Raw genomic sequence first — 18,828 nt, 5'->3', positions numbered from 1 at the left:
TGATTGAGAAGCCCAAACATTCATCTGTATAAAAACTGCTCACATAATTAATTTCTAAAGAAAATCCTTACCCCATCATGACACCCTACCAGTCTGGTAGCGTTACTTCAATATCCTCCACCTGCAATGCCTTGACATTATTCCTTCAGATCAGGCAAAGCAGTGTGTATTTGGGGGAGAGACAGCAAAGAGGATGATGGCCAAGCCAGAAACAATGTTCTGTTGTACATAATCAATACTTTAGAAGACGTTTGCACAAGCGTCAGCTGCATTGCCACAGGCTGTTCCATGACTTCATAAATTCTGACAAATGACACCACAACTCAGACCCAAAGGTGTTTCAGATTTGGCTGCACCACACTTGTGATGCTGACGCACTCAATCCTTTATATTGAGGGTAATGGGATAGCATGTCTTACACCTTACTTGGCAGAAGACAAGCCCACTAAAATAAATTTCTTACAGAGACTAGACCATTTCAAATTATTGTCCCAATTCTGATACAAGTCTATGGTCAAATCCATATCAAAATTCACACAGTACACGCTTAAATAAATACAACTAACAGCAAAGATCACAAGACCATCACATCAAGTAAGTGTAAAGCAAGTGTATTTCTTTGCTCTGCCAAAACTGTATTCCAAGACTCTGATTTCACACAAACTGCATAAAACCATTAAATATCTTTATGCCAAGAGTCCTAAATATTCTAGTCCTGCTGAAAAGCAAGCAGTCCTGCAAATCTAGGTTGCAATTATTTATTTTTTTTTAAGAACCCATCAGTATGCCATGTGTGTGACCAAGGCACACAACAGTGCTACAGAAAAGCTTCAAATAAGCAAAAGAAATTCAGAGGAAAACCATCATGTGAGAGAAAAAAATAAACTTATTAGCAATGTCACATACCTGACTGCACAGAGTAGCAACGAAAGAAGCAAAGAGACTATCAAGGGGTATTTGGTAATAGAATGGCTATTGCAACGACCTGCTTCTAAGAAGGCCCTTGTGAAATCTTCAAGGACACTGTACAGTAACAGTTAGTTTCGAAGCCTTGGCAAGACAACTAGAATAACAAAGTTGGGCCCAGGGGGAAAAAAAAAAACAAACAAACCCACAACAAAATAAAGGGGAAAAAAAAGAGTAAAAAAAGAAACAGGAAAGACTACCAGAAAGAGTTCACCAGGAGTTTTTCCACCTCTATTAGAAACAAATGGGGCCACCAGAAAAGCATACCCTTTGCAGCGACATCCCCATTAGTCCTAGCCTGCGCTTTGTGCCACCATTTTCACAGATACCACAGATAGTCTGTGCTTTCCGTGAAAAAGTCTGTTACCTCATTACGAGAAGTGACTGGGGCTTCTCTGTTTTCTTCTCAAAATGACTTTCCACTACTTGTATTTCTATTTTGCAAAAAGTTGTCCAATATTTCACTCGGGGGAGGTGGCGGGTGAGGGTGGGGGGGGAGAGGAAAGGATGATTTCCCACATCCTAAAATGAAATTATGCTCATCACATTAGATAAACTCAAAAGCCTTTCGTCCAAAGCTTATATACTTAACCATCAACAAAACAGTTATGATAAAAACTGTACCTGTGTCACTTTAATATGAATAATAAGCTTGTTTGCTCATGGAATTTTTAAAACCGTGAGTAAAATCCCATTTAAACTGCTATGGTCTGAATGATTTCACTCTCAGTCTTCATTGATCTGTGTATCTATGATTTCTAGGAATCCCACAATGCTTAAACCAAACAATGAAGTTTCACCCATCCATGGAGAACAGAGAATGTCCACATTTAAGCAGCAGCGCTGCCCATCAGGAATACAAATAGCCACTTTGTATTAGGGAGGTATCAAATGACAGGAGCACTAGAAGATAAAGCTGTTTGAAGGGAACATCTAAAAGCCTCACTGACATTCTCTACACATGGGAAACAACTTGGCAATCCACGAAAACAGCTTTCAAAGCGTCATTCCACAGTGCGTATTTCAAATGAAAGTCTTACAGTCATGAGCTCTAATAGCTGGGGAAACAAAAGAAGTGTACATCCGTACACACACACACATCCCCCCCTAGAAAATCGGCTTCAGTAGTCAAGAGACACCGGTCTGCCCTCAGCTTTAAAATAATGCAAGTAAAGCAGCTTTTATCTTGATTCCACATTGATTTCCATGGTTATATTATTTCCACACATACCCAATTTAAGAATAGCCATGTAAATAAAAAAACCACTATTTTTCAATTTAAAATAAATCAAGTGCAACTTAACATGCCAGTAAGCCAAACTATCAAGTAGAAGAGGAATATATTGAATTCTGAAGAATACACTTCAAAGGGGAAAGTTTTTCTAAATAATTTTCCTTTTTGATGAAGCTCTAACAGTACAACTTTTAAGCTTTCTGTGACTAAATAAGCATTAAGAGACAGAAAATTTAATTTATTTTCAGAAGAAGTCCCTTCTACAACATCATGGGGGACAGCTCATCTTAGATATTCAATAGGAAGATTCATATTTGCTTATATGTACAGTGTCAGAATTTTATTAGGTTTGAAAAAAGCAATTTTACATTAAGTATTCTGGAGAGCTCTTGTGATTGCCTTATACTTACCATGGCTCAATAATACATAATTATAGCAGCCAGCCACCCAATTTTAAGCTATAAGTAAATTTCAAATTGAGATTCTAACTTGCTTTGAAAAACATGCTTGACTTCATATCAGACGTTTTCATAGTATCCTACCATTTTTTATTACTGACTTTTTAATCCTTTATTGCTAAAAATGCATAGTGGTCAACTGCAGGACTTCAAGTTGGGGCCCACTGTCCTAGATACAAAAAAGACAATATATTCTGTAATGCTTCCACCTTAGTCAATAAATAACCTCTTTTTCATGTGAATTAGAAGACACTTCTCATCCAAAAAAAAACCAACCCCATAAGAAAACAGCCATTTCTCACCACTAATAATCTTAAATGCTATCATAAACCTAAACTGAGCGCACAAAGACTTAAGATACTGAAACAAAGGAAATAGATACCCAAATCCTACGTACAGAACAGTTTGATTAAAAAGCTCAGAAAGACATGCAATGTCACTCGTCTGAGAAAACAAAGTTCATTTTAACCGAAGTATACCTGCTGCTTCCTCTTAGATCCTGCATCAGCATTCAATCTCAACAGGTTACCCTATTGGTAAAAAAAAAACCCCTCTGACCTCAGATGAAAATCCTGTGTGTATAAGTGTCGGTGTACCCACAAGTGTACTTGGGGGTACATGCATAGATATATGCATAAATAAAAGCAAAATAGATACAATTTGCCCTATGGCCAATGCAATAACTAGAAATGGCAAAGAAAAATCAGGTCTTCAAAGCTGTATCGAATAATTAATAAGAGCCTATCTAGTTATGAAGGTTCTGGATTCCAGGAGTACCCACCAACCAATCCTCTGACCAAGGCCGTGAGACTAGCATTAGCACAGTGAATGCATACTCCGAGAAATTATAAACTCATTTAAGTTTTCCACATCTGTAACAAACAATTAAGGCTTATCTATATTTGTAGACACTTCAATCATTCTGTAGGAAGATTAGATACACTGCAAGAAAGCTGAGAAGAAAAACAAACCTTCCACGACATGAAATTCATTCTGATTACTAAATGCTGTCTTCCAATAGAGGTGACCTACTTTTTAAATACATGGGTTTTTAAAAATCATTCCTTTGTGAACAAACTGAAGTTCAAATAAGGTGATGTAGAAGGAAGCAAGAGATAGTGAAGGATGGAAAAGATCAGATTTCCTCCCCCGCCGCCAAATGTGATTTGGTATCGCTGGGAGGAGAAACACTTTTTGTAAAGCTGCTCTTTCAATTGCTGTTATCCCTTCAGGCTTTTTCATTTACGCTCCACCCCCAATACAATTTTTGAAAAGATTATGTTTTCCCTTTCTCAATGGTTCTTTAAGTTTGTGTGTTTCAAAATGTGTTTATGCAGAAAGCCTATGAACTGTCTGTGCTTTTTGCTAAAATACATCAGTCATAATTGATATTTTGAGAGAGAGACTTGACTCAGAAGGAGCTGAAGTTTTGGGTCCGTGCCCAAGGCACAGCCTCTTGGTAGACACTGCTACTAACAGGTGGCACTGCCAAGCATATAAATTTCCAGTCTTTAAAGGGAAAATGCCAGGTTTTTAACATCACTAAGCTGATTACATCTTTTAACTCATACTAGGAGTTTACTGTATATTTTGAAGTGCCAGTTTGAATTTTAGAAAGGCAACCAAGAGAACACAGCACCCTGAGGCTACGCATCTGCCTGCTGGAGGAGGGAGTTAGATGCTACACCAGCCAACAGAGCTGCCTCTTACGCTACTGCAGACCAGTCCCGGGATCTTATGGGCTACCTATGAAAGGAAACAGCCTTTCTAACTTTTGGTGAACCAGCCCTAGAGAGGAAGGGAAAAGTTCTTGTTCTATAAGAAATAAATGCAGTCCTCCATCCCTAAAATACAGGCAAAGGCCCAACACTTACTGCAGTTGAAGCTCATTTGGTGACACTACTACAGACACGAATAGTCAGGAAATTTGATGTGAAATACCTCCCATGTACTTGTTTCCCTCTGTTTCTGGGGAAGAGTCACCAAAAGAGCTGTCAGGACTGATGGTCCAGAATGCAAACTGGGTCAGCCACTGAGGCCACCTATTTCAGCCAACACCGTATTTATTTCAAGTCTAGCAGTGTGTTAATGTGATTAGTCATTCCTCTGATGTATTGCCGCCGAGAGAAGTTAGAGGATTTTTTTTTTTTTTACACTTTTTTCTTTTTTTTTTTTTTTTTTTTGGGTCACATTTTCTTCTTCCGGAATAAAATTACACATTTAAAAATAGGCATCTTACTACTCAAAAAAGTAGGATGCCTGTCTTTCACTGCCATCCCTAATAATCTTAAAGATTTTAAGAAATTCGGAAGAGCTTAAAACCAAGCTCCCAGAGATGACGGCACAGATATTTACATATCGAGCTTTATTTGGAACAGTATCTCCTATATAATCATAAGAAAAAACTCTGCAGGGTTTTAAAACCAGTTGCAATACTAGGCACTGGGAGGGAAGGGTGGGTGTGTGAGATGAGATTTTGGAACAGATGGAGAAGCAGCAGGACTTAAAGGACAGGTGCTGTGGATGAAGTTCTCTCAGAGATCGTGACAAGATTACACTAAGGAAGGCAGGCCTTAGAGGTCCATGTAGAAAGTGTATGGGAGTTAAGGGACAAGACAGTTAAGACAAGGAATATCCATAGTAGATTTCAAACAGTGTGACTTCAATCTTGACACTGATTTAATATTTTGGAAATTAATCCAAAATCCCACTTCCATTTATTTTAAACCTAGCAGCATCACCTTGGTTGCATTAAAAAAAAAAATCCATCTCCAGAGCAACAGAAGTGAGCAAGCCAAAAGTTTTTCAAATGGAATTTGTTCCATATTGTGCTGAACACTTCACCTCTTCACCAGTGAAACAGAAAATTAGTTATGATGGCAAATAAAAGGAGAATGAATTTCATGGGTGGGAGATACACACAGACTCAAAGCATCTCCTAAGGAAGGGGGGTGGAGGCCCGAGAACCTCCATGGAAAGAAATGCGATGCAGTGGGCATAAGGACTGATGAGAAAAAAAAATTACTCTGTGGCAAAGGCTGCTTTAAGAACAGGTCATCTTTGTTGAGGAAAACAGGACACAGGGTCTATGCACGGGTCAGTAAAAGCAACACTGGAAACAGCTGAGGGTCATTTACAAACAGTACTTTTCATTTTAGAATTTCAAAGCAGCGTTCAGGCCTTTATTTTCAAATGAGAAGTGATCTCGGTATCATGGTAACCCATTCACTTCTGAGAGAAGCTGCTCTGCCCTCTGGAAAGATACAGGCCTCTGGAGGTGCCACACATGGCACCTACAACTAATAATTGTATCAGCCAAGATTTTTCACCAGATTTTCTATTTATAATATTTATACCTAATCAGAAAAAGACTTCTGCTACAGGCAGACATAGATCTAATGAGGGGCACAGAAAAGATGACGTTCAGCTGCCGTGCTTTCTGCCCAGCTGCTGCTGGAAAGCCAAATGTCAAGGAAGACCAAGTGAGCATGCAGTCATCTTTAAAGGATTAGGACAGAAAATTAATGGACTAATGTATCTCTTGCTGTTAACAGTAAGGCCATCAATACTTAAAACTGGTGTTAAACCTTTCACATACTGCCAGGTCAAGAGGAAAAGTGTAGCAATACGCTCTTTCAACCGCTGCTTCCAAATAAAGGGATGTGAGGCAGCACTGTTTTTAAGTCACATTGCCTATTGCTAGGGTACGGGATTAAATGCATTTTGTATACAGCATTTGGAGAATTTTAAGTTTCACATCCTGAATTCAACAGCCATACTCTTAATAGCAGAAGTAGAAACCCCCCCTCCGAAACATCATACCAAATTATTATCCTGAGACCACAGAAAAGTGTCAGCTGCTATGCTGCAAATTTAATTTTTTTGGTTCCACGACTGTATAAAACAAGCTGTGTTTTCCTTTGTTCAGGAGACAGAATCAACTATAAAGAATCAACCCAGAGAGAGGAGACAAAGTCAAAAGGACAAAGGTCAAATAAGAAATGTGTGCCCCAAATGGAAATGAGGTTATGTTTTGAGAAAATACCAAGTGAGACAAGGACTCTTAGTATTAAAGGCAGAGCATGTCAATGCTAATTTTGATAGCTCACCCTTCTCTGTGGTCTAAATAAAGCCTTTTAAACAGTATGATCATAGCCAGCATATAGGGGATCTTCCCTCATTTTACTAAAATGTTGTCCAAAAGGTAGCATTAGGCAAGAAAGGATCTGATGTTCCAGACAAGTTCAATAGCTGGGGGCACAGAGGCCAGAAAATTTAAAGTGGGAGAAAATGCAACACCATAAGTTGTTCAGATATGGAAGAGTTCAGGACTTAAAGTAAGTGGGAAGAAGTTGGACCTTCTTAATACAACCTTCATTGCTTTGCCCTCCCTGCTACCAGCTATTGCTCCACAAAAACCTAAATTCAGGCAAGACTCAAAAACATGCACATTCATCAGTGTCCTGATAAGGAAAGCAACACCACTACCACAAAGACTGCTGGATGGCACCCAAACTTAATAGAACTGTCTACCTATTTATTGTCTCAATCTCATCTTTAAGTATACACAACGCCATCAATTAGGCTGTGCATATTCAAGAGATATAAGCCACAACATCAAAACAAAAAGGTCTTAAGAGAACAAATTTTTGATTTGTCTATTATATTCAACTACAAAGACTTATAACATTCAAGACCCATGTTTTGGAAGTTTCAGGAACAGTTCACAGAAGCCTACTGCAATCTCCACATCAATGGGCTTCATGGCTAAAATAACTTGATGGATTTTACAGTGGTTATCTTCAAAGACAATGAATAAAACTTTTTTCTTCCCCTATCCTAAACATTGTTTAATTCTTCATGCTTCCTATCTGTCTCTGTGTCCACTTGACTATTACTTCTATCTTAGATTTCTAATACATGCATGATATACACAAATTGCCTGTGTTCAAGAAGCATTTGGACAATGCTCCGAGATGTATGGTTTAATTTTTAGGCTGCCCTGTGTGGAGTCAGGAGTTGGACTCAATGATCCTTGTGGGTCCCTTCCAACTCAAGGGGTTTCAATGATTTATGTGGGAAGAATATACATATAATATTGTATAGCATTAGTCTTGGAAGAGTTCAAATTTCAAACTATCCCATTATTATTGAACTGATAAGTTCTTACAATCAAGTTTTTTCTCATTTGGAATTATGTTCAGGATAATGATGAAATTAATAAATGAAATAACAGCCAGTGTTTCAAAACGTCAAGTACTTCATCTTGCATAGAATAAACGGCAAAGGCAGACTAACCATTTACAACTTTTTCCTCACTCTTTTAACTGTGTGAATTTGTTCTTCTACTTTTTCTATGTAATAAAATCAATGGCTACCAAACGACTCAGTAAACTCAAGAAATAAAACTGTATCTTTCTATTTTCCCATTATTAATACTCACGCATCTCATTTTAGAAGCACCTGTCTCAAAACACAGTGTTAATTTAAGACCTACTTTACTCTATGACCCAATACTATACCTATTATTTTAGAATGCACCACTGAGCAGCAGGGTAGCAAAGATGATAGCGTATTAGCTATCAAATTACAAAGAGTTTCCTGTTATCCTAAAGTAACATAAAAATAAAGGCATACACCCACCCACACTGCTGTCAGTGGATCTTTCCTTTGGCATTATCTGCCAAACAAAGGATAGCCACTGAATATATTCGTAGGACAGCCAGCACACAATCTAGGGTAAAACTGCTTTTAGCAACAATCATGCTGCCCATGAATAAGAAGTCACTGAACTTTTCTCCTGAAGTACAGTTACACAGTTATAATTACACAGTAACTCATCTAATCCATCCCACGCCAGAGAACAGCAACAAGCCTAAATTGTCCCGTACAATGAGAACATGTAACATCTGCTACGGTTTGCAAAATCACATGGTGGGGGGGGAGGAAATTCTAGTTTGGAAATCAGTCAATCAAAAAGTTCATTTAAATATGGGTTGGGGACAAATATATGCCTGATGAATATAGCACATTTCAAGTATAAGCATAATAAAATTACGAAGTCAACCATGCGTCATTTCACTGGAAACTGCAGAATGAGTTTAATAAATACTACTTCCTCTGAGAACGAGGCTACCACAAATTCCATATAGAAATTATTTTTAAATGAGAGATTAAAAAAAATGTAGGTAGTGCCTGTGTCCTTCCATTTAAACCTGGTGCACATCATAAAATGGCCCTACCTGGAGCTGCGGGGTTATGAATACAGCACAGCTCTGATTCTCGACTAAACAAAAGGTAGCTTAAGAACATTACATTCAACATGTCACAGATAAGCATTTCAAATTTGTGTGAATACTAATGCCTACCTAAAGCAGCAGCAGCACTGTAAAATATATGATTTTCTTCATACAAGCTTCCAAACCACAAATACACTTAGTGAAATCAGCTAAAATTGGATTTAGAAAGCCTAGAAAATAGTATACTAACTTCATACGAAGTTACAACAGTTTTTATATCTGCTTGTTTTCACATAAATGAAATAGAAAAGTTGAAAAGCATTGATTAAATAGAGCAGGCAAACACACAATAAATGAATGCTGGTTTGTTTTTGTTTTTTTTTTTCTTTTTTTTTTTTTTTTTAAATGACTGGTCTAGTATTATCTGCTTTAGGAATTTACAGACCTGAAAAAATTGTGAGCAAAGACCTCAGGAAACATGCAACTTTGACAGCGGTTGAGGGTCTCTGCTAGAAGACAACGTGAAGTTTCACCTGCACTAAGTTTCTTTTGCTGTTACATCTGAAACAGCCGAGTTGATGACATTTGCTAAAACACCCTAATACAGACTAACAGAAGAGCTAACAAAAAGGAGCTTCAGGTATACTACAACTAATCTCTGCATACTGCTAAACAGCTATTATGATATGCACCGCCTTTCTAGCGGGTCAGCTAGAGTCTGTTACAAAGCACTGTAACAGAGTCCCATCGACACGATTTCTCTGTACTTGTACACCACTTTCCTCCCCCAACCCCACCAGACAGCTGTATCTGTAAATCAAACGAGGAAACTAGGAAAATTCTATAATTATATACCTGCTACTGATAGATTAAAAGCAAGCATAAAGAACAGGAATTATTCTTTCAAAAAGAATATAAAAGGAATTATTTGAGAGACCTGTACACTAGATACAGATTTGAAAAGACAAAACAATCAATAAATTTGAAACTTTTAAGTCAGCACACAAAAGAGAGGTACGAGGGCATCTCCTGACTTCCAAATTATTTGTACTTCTGAAGCAGTTAGATCACTAAAGAAAACCCTAAGCACTAAATACCATGCAAATAATATAAATCCCAGCAAACAAAATCAGAACTGAGACTTCAGCTGATTTCCGTCAACAGGAAAAGAAAAAGGCGTAATCTGTGTTTGTGCAAATGATTCTTTTTTCAAGATGTATCAAAGCTGACACGTAGACCAGCTGAGAAGTGTTTGCGCTGCAGCAACTGCTGCTATCTAATTGTCAGCCAGTCAACTAACAATGTTTTCTATAACAAGAGATTAAGACCAACTCAAAGGAACTTTCCATAGAGACTACAGCTGATGCTTATTTTCTGTTTTTAGCACTGTATCGGCCAAAAATATTTTGAGGTTAATTGGTTCTAGCAGTTGCATACAAAAAAGGATATACTTAACTAAAGTACATGGCACGTGCTGTGCATCAACCAACACCACATAACTGGCTCTTCAGGAGTCGTACCAAGGACCTTTGAGTCTTCTACACACACAAAGAGGTCCGCCTTCAAACTGCCAAAGGCAATTGAAGTAATGCAATTTAAAGAATAATTTTGCAAACCTAGAATCAACCTGTACTACAAACAGATCTTTTTCAACACCAAAGGATTTTTCTGGTCCCCCTAGTCCACAAGATGGTCTTGTCACTTGCCCCTTGAACTAGCAATTTTTAGAACTGAGTGGTAAAGTTGAAGTTTGATGTCTTGCAATGTTCCTGGAATTTCTATGTAGTTTAGGGGAAGTGAGCAACAATTTGCACTGCTATGGATACTGCATTTTTGACTCCACAAAAATAATTTGGGGTTTTTGTGCAGGGGGGTGAGGGGTGGCGGCGGCGGCGTTTGATGGTTTTTGGTTTTGATGTGTGGGTTTTTTTACGCTTCAGTGTAACCAATATCAGTCATTTTAGTCTAAAAACTTTGCCACTGCCAGTATACTACTTGAATTTGTAGTCTGGACCAAATGTTTATACTATGAATCAGCGTAAGGACCCTACTGCAGTACTGTAGCTTCAACAAAGCCTTCAAAGAAGATAAAGTAGACGGAAGTAACAGCCAAAATTAGCTCTTGTAATAGAGCATCAAAAACACACAGTGACTTTTTCTAGGTCACTTTATTATAGTATAGCTAGTACTTCTCAAAATCCATGAAAAGAAAATAACACTGGCTACATCTCAAGAAGCTGTTTTCTCTATCTCTAGGCTACAAACAGCCTACAGAGACTTTCTACCTGCCGTTCATTATACACTTAATACAATTTTTTTTCCCGTTAGGAAAAGAGAAACTGATTGGGCCAAGCTAAATTGGAAGCATGGAAGGACTTCAAACTCCAGAAGTGAATTTTTCATCAAGACAATTATTGTTAAGTTAGCTCCTTAGTTGTAACGTTTGCTGCAAGAGCCTATCAATCCATTCAGGGCAGCCTGAACTGGCCTGACTGCACATTTATTTTCCTCCAACATCACCACCCTCACAATCATGATGAATCCTCTTACACACATTGCAAGCATCCATTCAGTGAAAGATTAGCATAATATTAAGGCCATCTGAAGTACTGAAATGAACAGCACTGAATGTTTTATTGTGCAGCCATTCAGTTATGCACAAGAGGGAACAACCCAGCCAAGACATCTGGCACAAACTACCATCATTACAATTTTTTGCACAATTTTAAGAACTCCGATCAGCACCTGCACATCAACGTGGAAGTTGCAATGCGCTTCCAGGACCTACTCTTAAGGAAAGCCAGTCTGGCAGGACTGAAGGACCAAAATACCAATTTGCTTTGGCACAAAATTAAGCGGGCACAGAATACTCCACCTTCCTTATAAAGCTCAATATTACAAGGCTAAATGTCCAGATACATTTTTTTTTTAAGAAATGGAAAGGGCCTATTTAAAACAATATTCTTCCCTCTGTTCATAAACTTAGCATGACAGTCAAGAGATACCACTCTACCACTTGTAGCTGGCTATTCCCTTTTCCTGTCCTGGCTCAGAGAAGCTGAAAGCATAAATTAAGTCACATTCATGGCTGTCCCGATTCACCTACCTGATATAGGGATCCCTCCCAGACCTGTGCTGTGTTGTGGTGGGAGATTCAAGTCCAAGAAATTACTATTTGAGGTGGGATTTGCTGTGTGGTTCAAGTGCATGATGCTATTGCGTGGGAAGGCCATCCAAGGATAGCGAGCTGCTTGGCCTGGAAAACTGAAGGAGTTGTAAACTGCTCGATGCTGTTGAAACTGTGGGAACCTCTGTGGCATGACTGGAAAGGTGCTACTGAGAGAGTTGGCATTTGTGGGTGCAGCAGGATGTAGGAATCCAGAGCCTGGCCCTTTGGCAGTTGTAGTGTGTGGGGGAGGGTTCTGAAGAGATGTGGGCGAGAGGGAAGGTTGGTCTTGGACTGACAGTTCCTTCTCAATCAGGTCTGCTAAGGCTTTGCGGGTGATGTCAAAGGGGTCAAACCCTAAGTCGTCCTCTTGCTGTTTAGAGGAACCAAACCCAAAAGCCGCTTGCCAGTCTGTGGAGGATGACACTGGTATAGTTTCTGTTGGAGAAAAACAACAAGATTTAAAACAAGAATTAATAAGTATTTATCCATATAAAAATTTCAGCCCCAGTGTATCTGAATCTATGTTGCCAGTTGTCTTTCATATAACACTTCTTTATAACTTCCCCAAAGATACCTTATTTATCAGCTTAGAATGCCATTTCCAGATCAAACCATAGATTTCAGATCAAGTCATAGATTTCTACTTAAGGTAAAGTGGTAGAACTAGCAAATAGTATTTTTACTGTAGAATTGCTCTGCCCCTGAACTAGAGAAAAGCCTTGTCAAATAAGTATTTTCAGTAATAGCACCAACTAGAAAGAGGCCAATAAACAGTTTCTAAGAACCTTCTTTACGCTCCTATTACCTGATGGAAGTGTGACCAAGCAGAGTTTAAATAAGGTTGTTATTCAGTTCAGTGTTTTGCTTTCAATATTAATGCTGTGCTTCAGCTCTGCTGTGCAAGAAAGGTGAGGAGATGTTCCCTCCCAAAGGGGGAACTTCTGAGCCGTGGTTATAAGCAAAACAAAAACAAAAAATCCCCCACTGTCTACGATTATGAAGAAAAACAAGCCAAATTCTTGAACAGACACCTTGATAAAACAAAAGGAAATAAAATAACTGTATTACAAGAGATTGTTAAATATTTTGATGCAGCATTGCAAAGAAGGGTTATGAGAATTTCCCTGCATTTTCAATTACTACTTCATTTCATTATATTGTTTAAGTTTCTTATTCAGGTTCAGTGAATGGTGGGTCTAGTTTCACAGTATTTTTCCCCAAAACTGTAGTAATGCAAGTTGCTGAGTACAAGGTAGTATTACTCACAATGTTAACTCCCTCTGCTGGTAGGGAACCTTGTCTGCTGCTTTAAGCAGTTAAAATTAACCTCAGTATCCTCTTTTAGAAAGAAATCTACACTTTTATTTTCACTCTAAAATCCATGATGGTAGATAAAAAGAGTTGCTAGACAGATAAAAACTTGTCCTTTGTGTTCTTATTTAATTAGAAACCACACATTTTATATTAATTATGAGACAAACAAGATCTCTAGTACCTGGAAATTGTCTCTCACTGCTACTTAATCCTCACAAAATTGGTACATATAGAACCTTAGCAGCAGGTAATTTCTTTGGTAACAAATATTGTTTACAAACAGGATTATGATATCCAGAAGTCAGATAAACATCAAAAGACAACTAATCACTAAGTAAACCAACTGTGTCCTGAAGTATCATTTACATTCTACTTATTACTGATATTGTTTCATTTAATTTTCTAACAACTCCCTCAGATTTCTAATTTGTGAGCTCTTAAATACTGTTAACCATTCCTGAGTCTATATAAATACACTTAAAACTATGTTTCATTCATATGAAGCGGTATTTCATAGGAAAATCCCTGGAAAATACAGGTATCTTTCAGTTCATGCAATTAACCATATTTTTCTCTTTTCTGAATGTATATAGTCTCACTTCAGAAAAAGAGAGATTAGGCACCTTCAGGTAACTATGCAGGATACCGAAGAAAATTCTAAATTCCACTGCACAGCTTCTGATGTTAGAATTACAGATTATAATAGATTATTACACCAACATATACTGACACCACATATTTTCCTCACTCTCAATGAAAACCTGTAACATTGAATATTAAGCATACATGTCACATCCTATTATTTAGACAGGCACATGGCTAAGAAAAACTAAAATAAGCACGCTGATAATTTAGCCATGTAGCTGGAAAAGTCTTTAAAGCTTCTTTTAGAAGAAACCTTACATAAGTGCAATTCATTTGTAGTTAAGTGACAAAGTGTAATCATTCATGAAAGGAGGAAAACCAGTATGTAGCAAGTCCTGGAGCTTTTGGTTCCATACAGCTTTAGACATCAGTTGCAAAAGCAAGCAATATCCAGCCATGTAACCTGTGTACATACCTGATGTGAAGAGGCTCTGTGGTTCTGGTGCTGTGGGCCAGTCATTTGAAGTCTGTGGAGAGCTGGGGAATGCAGGAAGCCCACTAGGGATGGGGTTAGGGTGCCGGAAGTTGTCAGAGAAGAGTGACTGTGATTCTGTTACAGCCCCTTCAAAAGGAGACCGTGCACTGTGATTAGATGAACTGATGGGTATGACTGGATTGGGTTTTGTTAAACCAGGCGGTGGTGAAGGTGTGTCACTGTTCGTTATCTACGGGCAAGAGAGGAAGTGAAACAATTAGGACATATGTGTTTATATATAAAATATTCTCCACTAATACAGTTGAAAAATTTCCTCAAAAACTTTTGGCTGAAATTAGGTTAGTTAATATACAGCTCAGTACAAGGTCAAATATAAAGAAATCCATTTAGCAGTAGCATTTTTTAGTTTTGTTTAAAATCATTATACGCTTCAGAAAGTACTTGCTTGCTTCTCCAACTACAAGTTCCACCAAGCTCTCAACTCCGTTCTTACTTTCACAGCGTTTATCTTTATGTCTTACCTGCTGGGAGCTGTCACCATTTCCTATACTGAGGGAATCTGAAGGTTTGTCGATAGGGCTGCAAAAGTGGGAGGGGAAAAGAGACAATAAGACACTCAAGCATTTAACATGAAAAATCAGCATTTGCTTTTGTAGCAGTAGGAAAGCCTTGAAATAATGACAAAGCGAAACTAATTAGGAGGAATTAAGAAGGAAAAAACTCCACTTATTAATTATAGACTTTTTTTTTTTAATCATAAGCATTCCAATCATTTGCCATATACTGTAATACTTCTTCCCACCACTCTCCACTCTGCTTGTTGACTGCCCTGTTAAGGAACAAAAAGGAAAGTTTTAAACATGTTCATAGTAACTCTATGCCATTCAAAAAACCAGGACTCTTATACTATGGCAGTATTCCATAGTAGTCAGTTCCATCTATGCTACTACTGGAGAGAAACTTGGGAACAGATTTGTTTTCCAAATACCTAAGTTGTCAGTTCCCATACAAGTCCTAAATAAATCTGGGGAGAGATAAAAGATTAAATTAACTATTTAGTCCTGGTGGCAAGTTAAGCTTCCCACTCAAGCTTGAACTAGCAGAAATTAGTTCCAAGGTAAGAGAACTGAGTTTTAAGATGACAGAAAGGAAAAAACACAGGAAAAGACATAGCATTAAAAACTGCCAAAAACATGAAGAGAATACAAGAAAACATACAGCAGAAAACCACCTCAGAAAGCTATTCACTGGGAATTAACATGACTCGGCTGAAATGGCACATCTCAGGATTCAAGATTCTGACAGGCATCTGTGGGTTGCCTTAATTATGCTAAATACCACACTAATGAAACAGTATTAGTTCAAGTTCAGATTAAAATACCTGCTTTACAATTTCAAGGTACTTTCATTTTTATCTACCCATAAGAAAAGATGCATAAGCATCAGGCCGCACAGCCCAAAACACTGGTCCTGCAAACAAGGACCACAAGTAAGAACATGAATTTCAGTTCCATTAAGAGACCAGAATATGATACAAGTCAAATTAGAGGCATGATGTGTTAGCACAAGACAAATATATATACAGTAATTATTTTACTGGGTGCAGACTTCAGATTCTAGCTACATCTCGTTTTCAAACCCCCTTGCTGCTCTAAAATTTAAATATTGCATATAGCTTCATATCAAGGTCAAAAAGTCATAAGATTGCTTCACCCCATATTTGTTTTCACCATCCCAGAATAACTAGAGCTGAAACCCAGCACAATTAATTCTTCTCCGTTCTAAAGAACCTGTAGAAGAGTAATCTGTCAACAAAAACAATTTTTGTGCAAAAGAACACCGATTCAGTCGGTATCTCAAAAAGATAACTGAAGCTGAAGTATTCATGACTATAAAAGAAAAATCAGAGGAATATACTTGCAAACAAGCACTACTCCACTGAAGATTTACAAATACTTTCTACTCAGTGGTCGAACAGCATGAATAAAGTTCTTCCATTTGGAACAAACTGCCTTGAGTTAATAACTTCTGAATGCCTACAGCACAAAAGTTTGCTGTAGACTCTTCACTACACAATCATTCTGATTGTAGAGCTGATATTCCAGCCAAATTCTTTTCCCAAAGCTGCTGACAGAAAGTCACAATGCTGCAGTTTAAAAAGCTATGTGTAAGACAACTTTTAATGACAATCTAACTGCTGAAAATGTTTATTACACTTGGATCTACCTAAGGAGCCTTTAATTGTAAGACAGGATTCCAGCTCTCAGTAATGAGGAAGATTCATTATCTGTTGGCTACAATATTTTTACCTACATTTAGTACACTTTTCAGAAAGATCAGCTACCTAATCGGCAACACCACTTCTTGAAATATTAGTGTTTACCTCGTTATTTTCCCCATCCAACCTCTGAATGAGCCCAACCAATATTACCTAAGGGGGTCCATGAAAAACAAAATAGCATGACTATAGATTACCATCGGAACTGCAAGCGATGCTTATGATGGAAGAGGACACCAGTTCTATTCAAGGAAGGCACCAAAAGAGGAAAAAAATGTTGGTTAGCAATAAGGAAGTTATTTCAAGCAGCTGAATTACTTCCTCTGTACAAAGAAGCCTCAGTTTAATCTGCTGCCCTGTTGTTCCTGTTACTGAGTGATAATCAGGGAACCCTTACCTCTGCAGTTATGTTTCTGGAACACACCACTGTAAAGAGATGACAGATACTCAGCCCTAACATTTAGCTTCCTTCTGTTGAAGTTTTTCCGAGTGACAAGCCTCCTGATGTATAGCAACTAGCATGTTACTTTTGTGGAAGTTTCTGTATCAAAAATGAAGGGCTCAGCTGCAGCTGGGACCACACAGCTATGGAAGCTGTTGATCCCCCAGTTATTCAGCTCCCCTCAGCCCTTACTTGTACCATCACCTCCTAACTTGATGTTATGGTTCTCCTGCACAATCTGCCAATCAGTCTTTTTGACATGGGCTAAACCCAGCTTTTTGTGACTTGATCAGGATTTCAATCCAGCTCTCCAACCAGAGAGAGAGACTGGAGAATCATTCCCTCCACACCAATCAGTGAGAGAGAAAGCAAGCTATCTGAAGTATAAAAGGCAGCACAATTACCCGAAATCTGAGTCTGCACCATCTGGAGTCATGTGTTCTGGGTCTGTGCCATTTTCTAATATAGGAGGCGTTTTCCTGTGTTCCATTGTTAAACCGTTGGCTGATTTACTTGAACTCTGTAATGATGGCCAGGCATCTTTGTTATTACTGTTGGGTCTGGAAAAAGGCAAGAGTGGAAAAAAAAAAAAAAAAAAAGAAAGAAGAGTTCAAGTTACGAAGAAAGTGTTCTTAAAAATTGTAAGCACTGGGGAAATGAATCCTTGTGCCAGACAATCCAAAAGAATAGATTTATCTGGATATTATTTCTCAGATTTTAAGTGGTGATGACTTAAAAAAGTAACTAGTGGGGTACGGAGGGGAGAGAGAAAACTGGGGGGAATTCTGTTTTCTTCACTGAATAGATAGCTGCTCTGCCAATGCTGAAGTCCAAGCTTGTCCATTTGAGGGTGAGGACAAAAAAAAAAAAACAAAAAAACACAAAACAAACAAACAAACAAAAACCCCAAAAACAAAAAAAACCCACAAAAATCCATCAACAGCTTCAAGTATCCAGACCTACACACACCTTTTAGAATTATTTGCTTTATCCCATAAGCATTTGTAAGTTCTGTAAATCATGAACGAAACGTTTTTTTTAATAACCGTTTTATATACCAGGCCCTAGCAAGCCTGGCCCCAAAGGATGAAGTTTGTGTTTTACGCCTACACAAGAGTCCACAGCTTTACTAACAGACCATGAGACCAGTCAGACCAACAGTGTTCATTCAAGTTACTGCTCCCTTCATCTCTAGTTTAAAGCCATAATTACTTCCCTTTCATAAAGTAACACTAAATTACATTTCAGAGTGCACATTAGATCTGAAAGAAGTTCAAGAGAGGACTCAAAGATCAAGTTTTTGCTGAAAATAGTTATATTTTATACAAATTGAAGCAAGTTGGAATATTATCTGTAACTGAATGCATTCAAATACAGTGTTATCCGCTAACTCTACAATCTTACTATAAAAGATTTGCCTTTGTGATCTCCTGTTCTTTTGTATTAACTTTAGTTTTTCGTTGGCTTCAATGAGGGTGCTGTTTTTCATGTTGAAGTGCTGCCTTCACAAGGAATAAGCTTTCAAAAAAAAAGTTTATATACATATGTTCCTCCTGATGCCCCCCTTCATTAGTATGTTCTTATTACGTGGTCCAACATTTACTCTACATGTCTAGGTCAATTTAATAAGTTCACAGTCAGAATCTG

General features: G+C 38.0%; 1 protein-coding gene across 8 annotated transcripts in view; it reads right to left on the bottom strand.

The window, feature by feature from the left end:
• CNOT4 (CCR4-NOT transcription complex subunit 4) overlaps nt 1–18,828 on the bottom strand; it is an 85,271-nt gene that overhangs the window by 7,148 nt on the left and 59,295 nt on the right. For 4 of the 8 annotated variants that reach the window (XM_068401547.1, XM_068401546.1, XM_068401552.1 and 1 more), the window contains exons 8-11: nt 17,586–17,741; nt 14,983–15,040; nt 14,441–14,690; nt 12,004–12,501 (exon numbers count right to left, since the gene is read on the bottom strand). In XM_068401547.1, the coding sequence (XP_068257648.1) occupies nt 12,004–12,501; nt 14,441–14,690; nt 14,983–15,040; nt 17,586–17,741 (962 nt within the window). The remainder of the gene's footprint in view (nt 1–12,003; nt 12,502–14,440; nt 14,691–14,982; nt 15,041–17,585; nt 17,742–18,828) is intronic. The other 4 variants (XM_068401549.1, XM_068401553.1, XM_068401550.1 and 1 more) reach the window with 1 other exon arrangement.

Source organism: Nyctibius grandis, chromosome 5 (assembly GCF_013368605.1).
Source record: "Nyctibius grandis isolate bNycGra1 chromosome 5, bNycGra1.pri, whole genome shotgun sequence".
NCBI lineage: Eukaryota > Metazoa > Chordata > Aves > Nyctibiiformes > Nyctibiidae > Nyctibius > Nyctibius grandis.
Note: the sequence above shows the minus strand (reverse complement) of the source record. Positions and strands in the feature narration are given on the sequence as shown.